This window comes from Aythya ferina (genome assembly GCF_964211825.1).
Source record: "Aythya ferina genome assembly, chromosome: 24".
NCBI lineage: Eukaryota > Metazoa > Chordata > Aves > Anseriformes > Anatidae > Aythya > Aythya ferina.
The window spans coordinates 2,677,963-2,690,479 of NC_140322.1; the positions used below are offsets into that span (position 1 = coordinate 2,677,963).

Consider the following 12,517-nt stretch of genomic DNA (forward strand, 5'->3'; position numbering starts at 1 on the left):
TACCTAAATCTATACATATGGATAAATACAACAGGCGTTAGCAAAGGCTCCCTGCCCCTCGGGCTCGCTCCCCAGGCATCACCACGCGTCCTTTAAGCCCCTCGTACCATCATCACGCCGTCGAGCAGCCCCAGCTCCGCCTTGGGCGCCGACTGCAGCCGCTCCATGGACCACTTCTCGATGATGGACGCCACGTGCGGGTTCTCCACGTTGAGGATCCGGAAGCCGGTCAGGTTCACCCCAGAGTAGCGGTATGGTTCTAGGTCTAATGCATAAAGATCCTTAAAAGAGAGAAACCAGTTTAAACATGTTGTTTAGCTCTGTTGTGCTTGTCTTTTCTGTGAGCTCGCTGTCTGGTAAGGGGGATGGATGAGTGGTGGGGGGAAAGCCAGGGTCGGCAGCTCTGCCTCCCTGAGCCTACGGGAGGTGAAACGACCCCCTTGGGGTGACTGCGGAGGGGCCAGGAGCTGATCCTACAACCCTGATGCTCCAAACCAGTCCCTCGACATCAGTAAGGGCAGAAGCAGTAAGAGCAGTGACAGCAGCGCTCTGGGTACAGCGTGCGAGCACCAGGACACGAACCGAAAGCTCTGCTGCGGGGCTGTGGCAGTGGCTGCAGTTCCCCATCTGCTCCCTGGGGCTGGGACAATTCAGTCCCAACCCCAAGGCATCGAGTTAGCTGAAACCACAAGGAACTAGGCTGGTACCCAGGGGTGGGGGGGAGGCAGATCTCCTGTGCTGGAAGCTCCCTCGGGCTCCTCCGTGAGAATTTGCCGTCGGTGCTGAGGCCCACAGAGTGCTGGGGAGGGCAGAGCAACTCCGGATTCGGCATGCCAATTTGCAGACAGCTCTCAAAGAGGAACTAAGACGCATTTCTTGACATTACGACCAGCCTACGCAGTCTGCAAATGAATGAGGGTGCCCTTTATGCTATTTAAACCCCCCCCCAGCCAGGCAGCCCTCAGCCCTGCTGGCAGCCAGCCCACAGACACGGCTTGGCAGGCAGCGAGAGACGGGGCGCTCGGAGCCCTCTGCGAGCGCGCTTCTTAATGCATCTCTTGGCTCCGCTGCACATCTACACAGTCAGCTCAGTTCAGGGGTTGGCTTCAATGCCTAGTCGCTAGCTGGAGTAGTTTTGGGTTAGACGAGGTGCCAGGAGCAGCTGGCCTGCCCAGAAAAGCCGGAGCAGTGAGAGCTGCCTGGGGGATGGAGCAGGGCGAGGGGCGTGTGAGATGAACGGCAGGCTGGAGGGGCTTTGAGTCTGGGAGTTGTTGGTGGATGGAGCTTAACCAGAATTTATCCAGAACAATGTCTTCTAGTAAAATTGGAGGGAGATGGAAAGGCGACACCACTGTCTTCTGTGATGGAGGCTGGGGGCTGAATGTGGTCACAGTGTTCATTGATCACAAAGGATGAAACCCAAGAGTTGAAATGCAGCAGGAGATGTGGGGCTGTTGCTGCTTTGTACAATATGACCATACCAGTAGGACGCAGCAGGCTGTGGCTTCACCCAGACACGGCAGCAAGCTCTGCTCAGCCCACAGGGGCTGCGAAAGCACTGGCCCTAAAATGCACTGCCCTGAGCAAAGCGTAGCAAAATCCGCACTTGCCAGCAGCCGAGACTTCACTCTCAGTGGGAGAGCTAGGAATTGGTACAGCTGTTTTGCTTTAATAAGCTTTGGGGGTTTGATCTTTCCTTAAGTGCTGCCCTCTGACTTCGCACCCCCGAGGCAGGCTGCTGATGGATGCCGTGGTGCGGTCTGCAGCTGCAGCCCGGGCCCGAGCCATTAATCACACCCACCAAAGAGCGCAGGGTTGCTGTGGTTTAACCCGGCTGTTGGTTGTTTTTTTTTTTTCCTGAAAAATCGCAAGTATAAAGCTCCACGTCTTGTTAAAGGGCATCGTGAAGGCCAGGCCGTAATGTTGACTTTCAGATGACTTCTGGTAGCTGAAGGCGAATGCGGTTGCCTGACCTCAGCGTGCTGGTGGCATCCGGACGTGGGGCGCAGCGGAACTGTGCCAGACCCAGTGGAATGGGTTATTTTATCAGGATTTGGATCTTTTTGTTGGATACTTCTGTCTGTATTCTGGAAATTGCTGTGGGCAAATAAATTTTGATTGCAGAAAGTCGATTGTTCCCCCCTGGCTAGCCATGACAAGGGGAATCCACCGAGCTCCAGAGAGCGCGGTGCCATAGCACTGCCGCCTGCCCGATGGGACCGGTGTTTGGGGCGCCCTCCCCCTGCTGCTTGCCACTGAGCTCCATTTCAGTTTTCTCCCAGCTCCCTTCGTGGTGCCAGTTCAAATCCCAGCTGCAAACCCGCGTTAGCATCTCCTGGCATTAGCAGGGTGATGAACACGGGCTGCGTGGCGGAACGTGCAGAGGTGGGGGGGAATTGCCGTATCAGTTTCTTCTGCATTTTCTGCTCCTGCACAGCCACAAATTGAAACATCTGGTTCTATTTTCCACCTCATCTACGTTCTCTTCTGCTATTTTTTGTACCGCAGATAATTCTCCCCTCCATCTATTCTCAAGCTCTCTGCTCAACGTTTCTGCCAGGTCTTCCCCTCGCCTGTGCTCTCCCACCTCCCCAGTTACAATCTCAAGCCGAAGTTCATCGTGCCTGAGCATCCGAAGCAGGAAGCATGTCATGAGCCTCAGGAGCTTTGCAGGAACGCCTGACTACCAGTGCCAGTGGGAACCATGCTCTCCCAGCTCGGTGCCTGCTCTGAAGCAGGGCTGGGCTTGTGGTTTTTGCTTGCGGCAGCCCGAGGCTTGGGAGGCGATTCCTGCTTCCCCCTTCCACCTCCCTAACTCGCAGCAGAAGTGACAGCAGGCATTAGGGAGGCCCCTGGGTTCGCAAGGACTCGTTTGCACAAGCTGCTGGGAAATTCCCAGAAGCGTGGAGCTCCAAGGGGTTGTCCCTGCTCAGGGCTCTGTAGGACATTAATGCCTCCCGTGCGTTAGGCGCGGGCGCAGAAGGGTTGCTGTGGCAGAGAGGCTGCGGTAGGGCTCATCACGTTGAAGTCAGTGAACTGTAGTCTTGCTGCCTAGCAAAATGTTGAAGCATTTCATGCCAAGTGTTGATACACTGTACTCAGTATTGACTAGGGACCTTTTAGAAACATTCAGTATAACATAATAGACTAATTCATTAGCACCCCATGGGTCTAGTACTGTAGACGCTGCAGCACATGCATTGCAAGCTAGGAAAACATTGCCTTAAGGAATGACAGATTAAAATATCTTTCCCATGATATAACTGTTATTTCAGGAAAGTGGCATTAATTGTGATTGCTTATCTATTAATTTATTATAATTCTTTTTTTTTTCCCCACCTCCAGGCTGTACCTACACATGAAATGTACTCTAGGCTCAGCTGGGGCTGATTAATAGGAGGTTATCTGGGAAATGCTTAAAGCTGCCTGGAATAGATAATGGCAGCAGGGGTAATTAACATGTCTTTTGCATTTGAAAAATAAATTTTGCAGTTTTTAAGGGTTAGTTTATTCTGTTTCTTTCCTAAAGGCAAAAAGATAAATTGGATTTTTGAAATCACACAAAATTCAACAGTATACCAGACAATAGCATCCTAAATGGAAACAAAAGTGGCATGCCAAAAAACCCAAACCAAAATGCCTCCTGGTGTCAGAGAAGAACTGGCCCGTGTTTAATGAGAGTGGAGTTAATCTCAAGCTGAGTTCTCATGCAAAATAAACCCGCAGCACTGAACTTCTGACCATGGTGGGGCTGGGGCTGGGTTTTAAGGGAGACCAAGATGAGCACAGAAAAACACACACCCTGGTCTTACTGAAACGTGGTCCCATCCCATCCCAACAACCTCACAGACTCACCCGTCTGCTCATCTTTCAGTGTGCGGGTAGCTGCACTGAAATCAAATGAGCGAGAGGGGAAATAAAACCAAAGGCTGCATCTGTGCAAATCTGTGCGGCTCCAAAGGGCTGCGGCCGTCCAAGAGCAGCGAAGCAGAGACTGAAGCCTCTCGCAGTAAGTGCTCAGGGCTGCGGTGGCGGAGTTGGGATGACCAAATTGTCTGGTTTTAACCCAAAGCTGAGTCTGGCCCTGCTCTCACCTCTCTTGGGGTGCTGGTCCTGTTCCCCTTGCTTCTCCCCTCCCCGCAGTAATGCCCTGCAGCCGTGCAGAGCACGCAGAGGATGGGCGCCCAGCCTGCTCCCCGGCCCCTCCAGGCCCCTCCTCGTTCCCCACAGGCTCAGCAGCAAGGGCAAAAGGGCTTTGAGTCGCTGAGATACTTTACCAGAGTGGTGAAGATGAAGTGGTAGTACTCTGTCATCATTCCCATCGCCATGGCCTTGGGGAGAGCAGGGAAAGGAGGTTAGTAAGAGTGGGCACAAGAATATAACACCAGCCATGCAAAATAAAACTCAGGAGTCTGGCAGGAGGCAGACCCAGACGCCCAGCAGCTGCGTTCCAGGCTAGAAGCAAAGTAAAAGGCTTTTTATTTTTAGTTCTTGTATTTCTGGTGCTCTGCATCCCCTCCAAGCCCCACACGTGCCAGCCCGACACGGCTCTGCTCACGCAGATTGCTGGGATTTGCATAACCACACCGAGATCTGTGGGGTTTGTCACAAATCGTTACAGCCCAGAGGGTCCAAGGCTGGGTCACCTCGTGCAGACCCTCCAGAGCACATCGGGCACAGGTTCATGCCCGGGAGCAGGTCACCTTGAGGCTGGTGGCTGCAGCAGGAGATGCTTTAGGTCTGCACTGCGATGCCGGCTCTGTGAGCTTGTTTTCTGGAGAAAACGCATGCGAGACCACTTTAAAATCTCCACTGATGGGAAAGCAACTTCAAGTCCCCCAGGAAATGTTTGCTTCCCTTGTTTTTTTGCTAAAATTACTAGGGCAGAATTTAGCTCCGAGGAAGGAAGTGACAGTTTGCAAAGAAGTAGGATGTCAAAAACATGGAGAAGGGAAAGGATCGAGATTACAAGCCTCAAAACTGTAAGGCTGGAGCGGGTCTTTACCCCTTGTTTCCTGGCCTGGAAATACCTTTTAGAAAGCCCGGTGCCTGTGGATCTATGGGACTGTGTCTGCCCTGCACAGCTGGGTGCAGAAACCTGGGGCTCGCTGGCAGCTCAGCATGGGAGCCATCGGGGAGGTGCCGTGAAACCCACCAGGGACTCCGGTGGTTCCCCAGCAGAGCCCTTTTGGAGGAAGATGTGCACTCCAGTGCTGCTGGGAGAAGCAAGCCCCAGCTCCCCGTGCTGGAAGTGCAGCAGACAGCTGGGTTTGGGGGGAATAAATAAATGATAAACCTGTGGATGAGCTACGGATGAGCCCCGGGATGGGAACGGGAGCTCCATTAAAGTTAAGACAGGCACATCTGTGCGCTGCAGAGTGCGGCAACTGCTTGGAAACAGCTGCCAAGGAGAGCGGAGAAGCTGGGAAGCTGGAAAACAGGTGTAAAGCATTAAAAAGGGACCAAAAATGAGCAAGGCTAGAGAAACACAGGTAACTTGGGAGGGCCTCATGAGTGGGTGTAGCTCTCTGATGGGTTTCTGTAATGATTTGTGCATCCAAGAGGGTGAAGTTGTTTGGTGTCTCCAAGGAGCCCAGGCTGGACGTGGCAGTGTCTGCACATCTTTGTGCCAGCTCTCGGGTTGTGATTCCTGGACTCGTAACGTTTCAAAGCACTGTCCACATCACCAGCAAACTGCTTGCCACTCGTGTTCTGGGAGGGTTTGCCACTTAATTACTTGGGGGCAAGACCTGGATGGGCTTGGTGCTGCGTGCTCAGCCAGAGCTGCCCTTGCGAGTGGTGGCTGTAGCTGCTCAAACCATTTTATGTCACCTGAAGTTAAAACCAGTACCGAGCGTTGGGAATTTCAGCACAAGCCCTTTTTGCCATCCGTCGGCACTGCACGGGGGCAGGCAGCAGAAAACCTCCATGGGAGAAGCCGACACCAGAGGCTGAGTGAAGCCGAGCTAACTGAGGCTACAAAAAGCAGGTGATAACCCTGGCGTGTAAGCACTGCTGCTGCTGGGACAAACAGAGTGATGGGCCATTTTTCCCTGACATTTTTGCCGTTCAGTTTTTGTCTGCGTGTCGTTGTTCCTCCACCAGCACAAAGCAAGCTTTGGCTGCTCTGCCGCAGGGAGGAGGCTCGGGCTGCGTGCGAGGCTCAGCGGGAAGAGGCAGCGGCAGTCGGGGCTGGAAGTGCCTTTTCCTGCCCCCTCCTGCTGTTCTGCAAGGGAAGCTGGCAGCTCCAGGTGTGCATTTCTCATTTGGGTAGAAAAGTTAGGAGATCAGGTTCCTGAGCTTCCTAATTCTTCAGCAAATGAGGATGACAGAGACGAGGGGTCTGTGTCGTGTGCTGCTTGGAGCCTCGACACTGCACGGCTATGGGCAGAGGGCAGTCAGGGCGTGATTTGGGTTTGTACAGCTTGCCAAACTCTGAAAATATTTGATTTTTTTTTTTTTTTAATTTTATTTTTACTTTTTTTTCCTGTACACACTGTGTAATACTGCTAAGCAGAAATGCATGGCTGTGGGTCCTGAAACTGCCCCCCAAAACCAGCCAGAAGGACTTGGGAGAAGTTCCTTCCCTCCAGTCCCCCCTCTCCTCCATCTTCCTCACTCTGTGCTCGCAAGGCTGAGCAGAGCAGATGGCACAATAAACTATAATAAACCGCATAATAAGTGAACAGCACCAAACACAGCCAGCATGTTAAAATAATAGGCAGGAGACAATGAGTCCCTTCTATTGCTTTCTTTAATAATCCCTCCTAGGCTTTCTGATTTCTCTTCATTTTGCATCAAGCAGGTTGCAGGAGAAGTCTCTTTCTACGCGCTTGCTTTCTCAGCCCTTCAGGGGATTTATTTAATCTGTGTGGCAGCGTCTTGCTGAGAAGCTCGGAACAGCTCTTCCGCTGGCTGCTTTTTAGCCTTTTTTGGGACAATTTTCCCGTCTTGCAGTGACCCCGCAGTGTGCTGGCATTTGGGTCCGAGGGGTCAGGGCGAGCAGCAAACCTCCCAGTCTGCGAGAAATGCCGGTGGCAGAAGGGAAAGGCAGACGGGAGGCCAGCGAACGGAAAATCACTGACATCTGGCTTAAAGTGCAAGAATTGCACGCGGTGCTGGGAAGCACCCGGGGCACGCAGCCGCTCCTTGTGCTGCCCCGCTCCTGCTGCAGCCAGGCACAGGACCACGAGCACAGCCCCGCACAGCACCAACACGAAGCCGTCACACCCTGCCCCTCTGCGTGCAGTCACAGCCCCGGGGCATGCGGCAGCACAGAAAGGAGAGAAGAAATTTAAAATCAGTGAGCATAAACAGCTCGTGTCAGGCTAAATGAGCAGCCACAGAGGGGGCCCGATGGATGGGCTGGGGGCGCGGGGCTGGCACGCTGGCTGCTCCCTGACATTTGCTCCTTCTTACCAGGGGTCTGTCTCTCTGCGACGTGTTTTTTCATTGAAATCTACATATTACTTTTTTTATAGAATCCAGTCATATCCTTGTAAAATTACACTGGGTGAAAATGGCAGGTTTTGATGAAAAAGGCGTGGGCTGGTTTCGTTCACCACCTCTATTAGCAGCCCGTTACCTGCGCTCCGGCTCACGCTCTTAAAAAAGGAAATATCGAGGTGTTTGTCTCACCAGGACGGGGCTGGGGTTGTTTCATGCTGGGAATGCCGAGACGTAACCCTAACCTTGACTTTGCTGCTTTTTGAGCTCTCGCTGGTGCCTCCTTGCTTACTGCAATAAGACAGCCCTTGGTTTCAAAGGCTGCGCTGCGGGGTCTAGGAGTAAAATCACCTGTCGTACCCGAAAGGAAAGCTGTAGGTCCACACACCCACCCGTGGGGCTGTCCCCTGCCCCGTTCCAGCAGCCACCACGGCCCCCACCGGCTCCACTCACCTGCTTGAGGATCTGAGCTGCCATCAGGTGGCTGCAGTCGAAGATGATGCGGAACTCCCGGCCCCGCTTCATCTCCTTCAGCAGCGGCCGCGCGTCGTCTGTGTCCAGTGGCAGCTGGCGGATTTTCAGGCGGATGTTGTACCTCGACGGGGCCATGATCAGCTCCTGCAGCCGAATCAGGCCTTTGGGCATGGCACAAAGACAAAGGGACAGCGTTACGGGACAGCAGGGCACGGGGTTTTCTGCTGGTTGTTGTATGGAAATCATCAAGACTTTCCTCCCTCGCCCAAATGGCCATTGCTAAAGACATAGCAAGGTAAAGGTGTGCATCAATCATTAAAAACCACACACAGAGATTTCCAGAATGGTTATCCTGGGACAGATTGGCTTTTCCTGGCATTTTCCTGCTGCCTCTGCACACAGCTGATGCAGAGCTGTGGTCCTTGCACTGGGTAGGAAGAGGAGAGCAGCGGATCCATCCTAACCTTTGCCATCTCTGTCATCACGCTGGTTTTTTGTCTAGCGATACGCCCTTGAGAAAGGACAAGCTGTGATAATCATCTACACAACAAATTAAAATCCACATTATTTACCATACACAACAGGAAAGGGGAAAAAAAAAAGAAAAAAAAAAAGAAAAAGCACTTAGATTTATGAATAGCATAGTTCATAACGGTCACTTAATCACAACTTGTAACTGTCTTGCTGCCCTCGGAATTCATTTCTATTTTATGCAGAAGGTACAAAGCCAGGCTGGATGCAGCTGCACAGGAATTATTGGTATCTAATGTTGCAAGAAGAAATTCAGCAGATGCCTATTGCAGGGAGGAAAATAGAAGCATGTCCCTGTGCATAGTAGAAGAAATGCATTAGAATATGCCATGAAGGGAACATACTGTGACCCACATTTGCAAAACAGGAATGTCAAACTGTGTTCTCATCATCCCTCCCCTAAAGAAACCATTTGGTTTAGTGGAATTAGGTTGGACAGGCTACCCAATGTGTCTTTTGTTTCTGTTGTTTTTTCTCCCCCTTTCTTTTTATCTGCAGTGCTGTGCAGCACTTTGCTTTGTTTAAGCATCAACAGCATTCTTCATGTGAAAAACTTTGTCAGCTGTGTTTTAGAGAATTAGCCAGAAAACAAAAAAAAACTTTCCAGAACCACTTGTGCTTTTAGCTGGGAAAATGCATCCCCAGTGGCAGGCACGGAGCGGGTTCCTTGCTGGCACAGGGGAGCCCTGTACAATAGGGTGGGGGCAGCGTGCCCCCAGACACTTAATCCTCCCCTTGACCCTTTGTTGGCGGAGCTGGTGCCGAGGATTTACCCATTGCTCAAGTGGGCTGTGAATAAAATGCTTCAGAAAGGGTCCCGGGGATTAGTGCACATGACATCATTTTGCCCCTTGAAGGGTTCCTTAGAAAAATTCCTAAATGGGACCCACAACAACAACAAAACCCTGGCTCCCCCCTTTCAAAGCACCCCCTCTGCCTACCTGTGCTGTCGTCGTACACCACGGTGGCTGACCTCCACTTCAGGTACTGCACCAGGTCCAGGATGGCGTGGCTGAGCGAGGAGTAGTCGGGGTACAGGTTGACATAGAACGTGTCCTTGTTGTCCAGCGGGTGGTGCTTCCACCGCAGCTGGATGTGGGGGACCTCCAGGGCATTGCAGATGGACTGGACGGCGTTGGTGCAGGAGCCTTGGGACGGGCCGAATATCGCTACGACCCCGAGGGCGAGCTGGTCGCAGGCTGGAGGAGGAGGGAAGAGGAGGTCAGAGAAGCACGAGGCAGCTCTGGGGGACAGGGGGGCACTGACAGATGGACAGACGAGCTCCTGGGCTCTATCAGTGCAGATACCGGGTGATGACAGCAGTGAAGAGAGGCAGGAAGAGGGAGGAAGGCAGGCTCTGGACCTGTGGACATCAGGGTGGTGCTGGAGCTGGCCGAGCCTCCAGAAACATGACCAAGGTACATCTCCTACATCTCCATCCTCCTGTACGTGTTCAGAAGGCTGCCTGCCCTTTTTTCCTTCCTCAGCCTCTTCCTGCAGCTCCCCAGCAGCTCCTGATTTATCACCGAGCTCCCAAACCTTTGGTGTCCCCCTCCCTCCCATGCTCCCAGCCAGCAGAAGCTGGGCCAAGGCCACCGGCACCGCTGCGCTCCTCAGCAGCATGGGGCTGAGCCACGACTGGGGCCATTCATCCGCTCTGCAGGGATGAAACCATCCTCGAGGGACTGACACCGCCCGTCCTGAGCCACGTTTAGGCAAGTATTGCCATCGATCTTAGCTGAGTGTGCTCCGGGGAGCGATTAGAGCTCAGCGCCAGCAGGGCAGGGGCTGCCCGGGGAGCGCAGCCAGCGGGGCCCTGCCTGGTGCGAACACGGAGGCGATCGGCGTCGCCCTGATAAATGCGTCTTCCCATCACGTTTAATAGAATTTGCTTTTTGCAGAATAATGCTTTCCGTGGCTCTCACTGAGAAATTAAAGCAGAACAACTGCAGTTAGGGCTGGAGGCATTTTTAGGGGAAAAAAAATGCGCAAATTTTTCACAGGAGCACAATTTCTCCATTCCTTCTGCATCCTCCCTCCGAACTGGGAGCTGCCACGGAGCTTTCCCACAGCACCTTTGGGTGCTGCCAGAGCAGAAGCAGGCTCACTGGGCCCCCAGGTCTTGCTGGTGCTGTGTGGTCCTGCTCCTGCCCTCCCCTCTGGTGCCTCACCCAGGGCACTTCAGATGCGCCACTGCTGTTAGAAAGGGACAGTGAGGTAGGAGGAGAACACTGGGGGTGTGCAAATTGCTGGGGATACAATAAAATAAGCATGGGCATGGCCTGCAGACCTTTGCTTGGGATGAGAAGCAAACGCTGAAAGGAGCTGTGTGAGGTTCGCAGAGGAAAAAGGAAAAAATAGTCTTTCCTTGTACTAAAATGCCTGGGGAAGGTCAGCTCTGGGCTGATTTCTAACCAGGAGTGCTGAGTGGAGCAGGACGGCGCTGGGGTGGAGCCAAGCCACGTGGGTTTGGGCTGAACAAATACCACCAAGCTGCGAGGCGTGTGCCGTGCTCTTACCTTTCTTGGTTGCCTCAAAGCTGTCGTGGAAGTGTATCCGCTGAATGTCGTAGGTCAGCGTCGTGTTAGGCAGCAAGGTTCTGTTCCTGTTGATGATATTGGCGGAAAATCGGAAGGCTTGCTCCTCCGCACTCATAACCTGGGTGTTGGGGCCATCTGTGTACTCGAAGATCCCTCCTGGAAGACAAAAGAGAGGCAGGAGTGAGCCGGGGGAAGCCGGATTCATCCCCTGGTGTCACAAGGACAAGAAAAGCCCTGGCTGGACCCGTGACATTTGCAAGCTGAACAAGGACATGTCCCCCTCTGAGTAAGCACATAAAAACATCTGGGGTTTTGTTACGTGCTCGTTCATGGCAGTGTTCGGACTGCCAACTTTGCTGTGAAGGCACTGGGGGGCCGTGCTCAGGGCCCCTGTGTTTAGAGCTGCCCCTGTCCCTGCTGGCTGCTCTGGGGCCCTTTTTAGTGCCCTTCGCATCTTCTGCCCTTCCTCCTGCCGGCTTATCCAGGTTTGTAACTCAGACCAGCAGAGACTTCTGAATTTGCCAACCCTACAGCTTCTCTGCTCAGTAATGCACATCCTGGATGCACGCTTCCCAGCGTTCGGGAGCTGTTAATGCCACTGCACCTCCCCAAGGGCAACAAGCTCATGTCGGAGGATTGCTGCGCTTCTCGGCTCCGTGGCTCTAAGTCTCGTCCTCAATTCCCCACCGACAGCCGGTCTAATTGAAGTGACTCAGTGCAGGCGTAAATTATGTAATTGGACGTCCTTGTCTCTGCCTCAGCACAGTCCCGTGACCCTTCCAGAACCACAGAAAGACACATAAACCTCACTCTGTCTTATTAAAAAGTAAACCAAAATAATTAATGGATGAGCGAGATAAGCAAGTGCAATTGGTAACAGATGGTCTTTGGGTTCATTAGCAGAAAGAAAATCTTCCTCTTCAATTTAAGGTAGTCCTAAAATGTTTTGTTATAGACAACAGATGTCTAGTCAGCCCTCCTAGTTTTCAGGCAACTGCAGGAATCCTCCTCCAGGAGCCAGAAGGCGTGAGCCATACTTCTTGTGGCAATTTGGCCTTAGCCAAGGCTGCTGCTGTGCCGAGAGGCAAGCTGACGATCCTGTCAGCAGCCAAACTCGGCACCCCCTGCAGGAACCCACCCGAAGCCGGGGATGAAGGAGCCTCAGCACCAACAGCACTTTGCACAGCCAGGACACGAGGGAGGTTGGAGGAAGCGCCCGCTGTGATCATGCCAAGTTGCTTCCCTGCACACTTTGTGTGTCTGTGTCCCCAGCTGTACTGTGTGATGTTTAATCTCCACTGATAAACATGCAGAAATGTTTGAGGTGTTCACTGCATGTCTCTGGTGGGAAGAAATGTTTTTGATCTCAGTAATAACATGGGCAATAGGGAAAGAGTAGAGAAAAAAGGGCTGGGTGCTTGTTCTGGAGCATCCTTTCAATCCCATGTGATCTTCAACAAATCCCTTCTGACCACATTTTTAATCCAGAATGCCGAGCAATATAGACAGGAGCCCGGAAAAATTGT

At 52.7% G+C, this 12,517-nt stretch overlaps 2 protein-coding genes across 2 annotated transcripts in view; both read right to left on the reverse strand.

Annotated features, from left to right (window-relative positions):
• Window positions 1–12,517, reverse strand: part of CSF3R (colony stimulating factor 3 receptor) — a 353,819-nt gene that overhangs the window by 193,406 nt on the left and 147,896 nt on the right. The gene's annotated exons all lie outside the window — the stretch shown is intronic.
• Window positions 1–12,517, reverse strand: part of GRIK3 (glutamate ionotropic receptor kainate type subunit 3) — a 102,895-nt gene that overhangs the window by 34,787 nt on the left and 55,591 nt on the right. The window contains exons 2-6 of the mRNA XM_084496899.1: window positions 10,971–11,147; window positions 9,393–9,650; window positions 7,900–8,081; window positions 4,278–4,331; window positions 108–281 (exon numbers count right to left, since the gene is read on the reverse strand). Coding sequence (XP_084353025.1) covers window positions 108–281; window positions 4,278–4,331; window positions 7,900–8,081; window positions 9,393–9,650; window positions 10,971–11,147 — 845 coding nt within the window. The remainder of the gene's footprint in view (window positions 1–107; window positions 282–4,277; window positions 4,332–7,899; window positions 8,082–9,392; window positions 9,651–10,970; window positions 11,148–12,517) is intronic.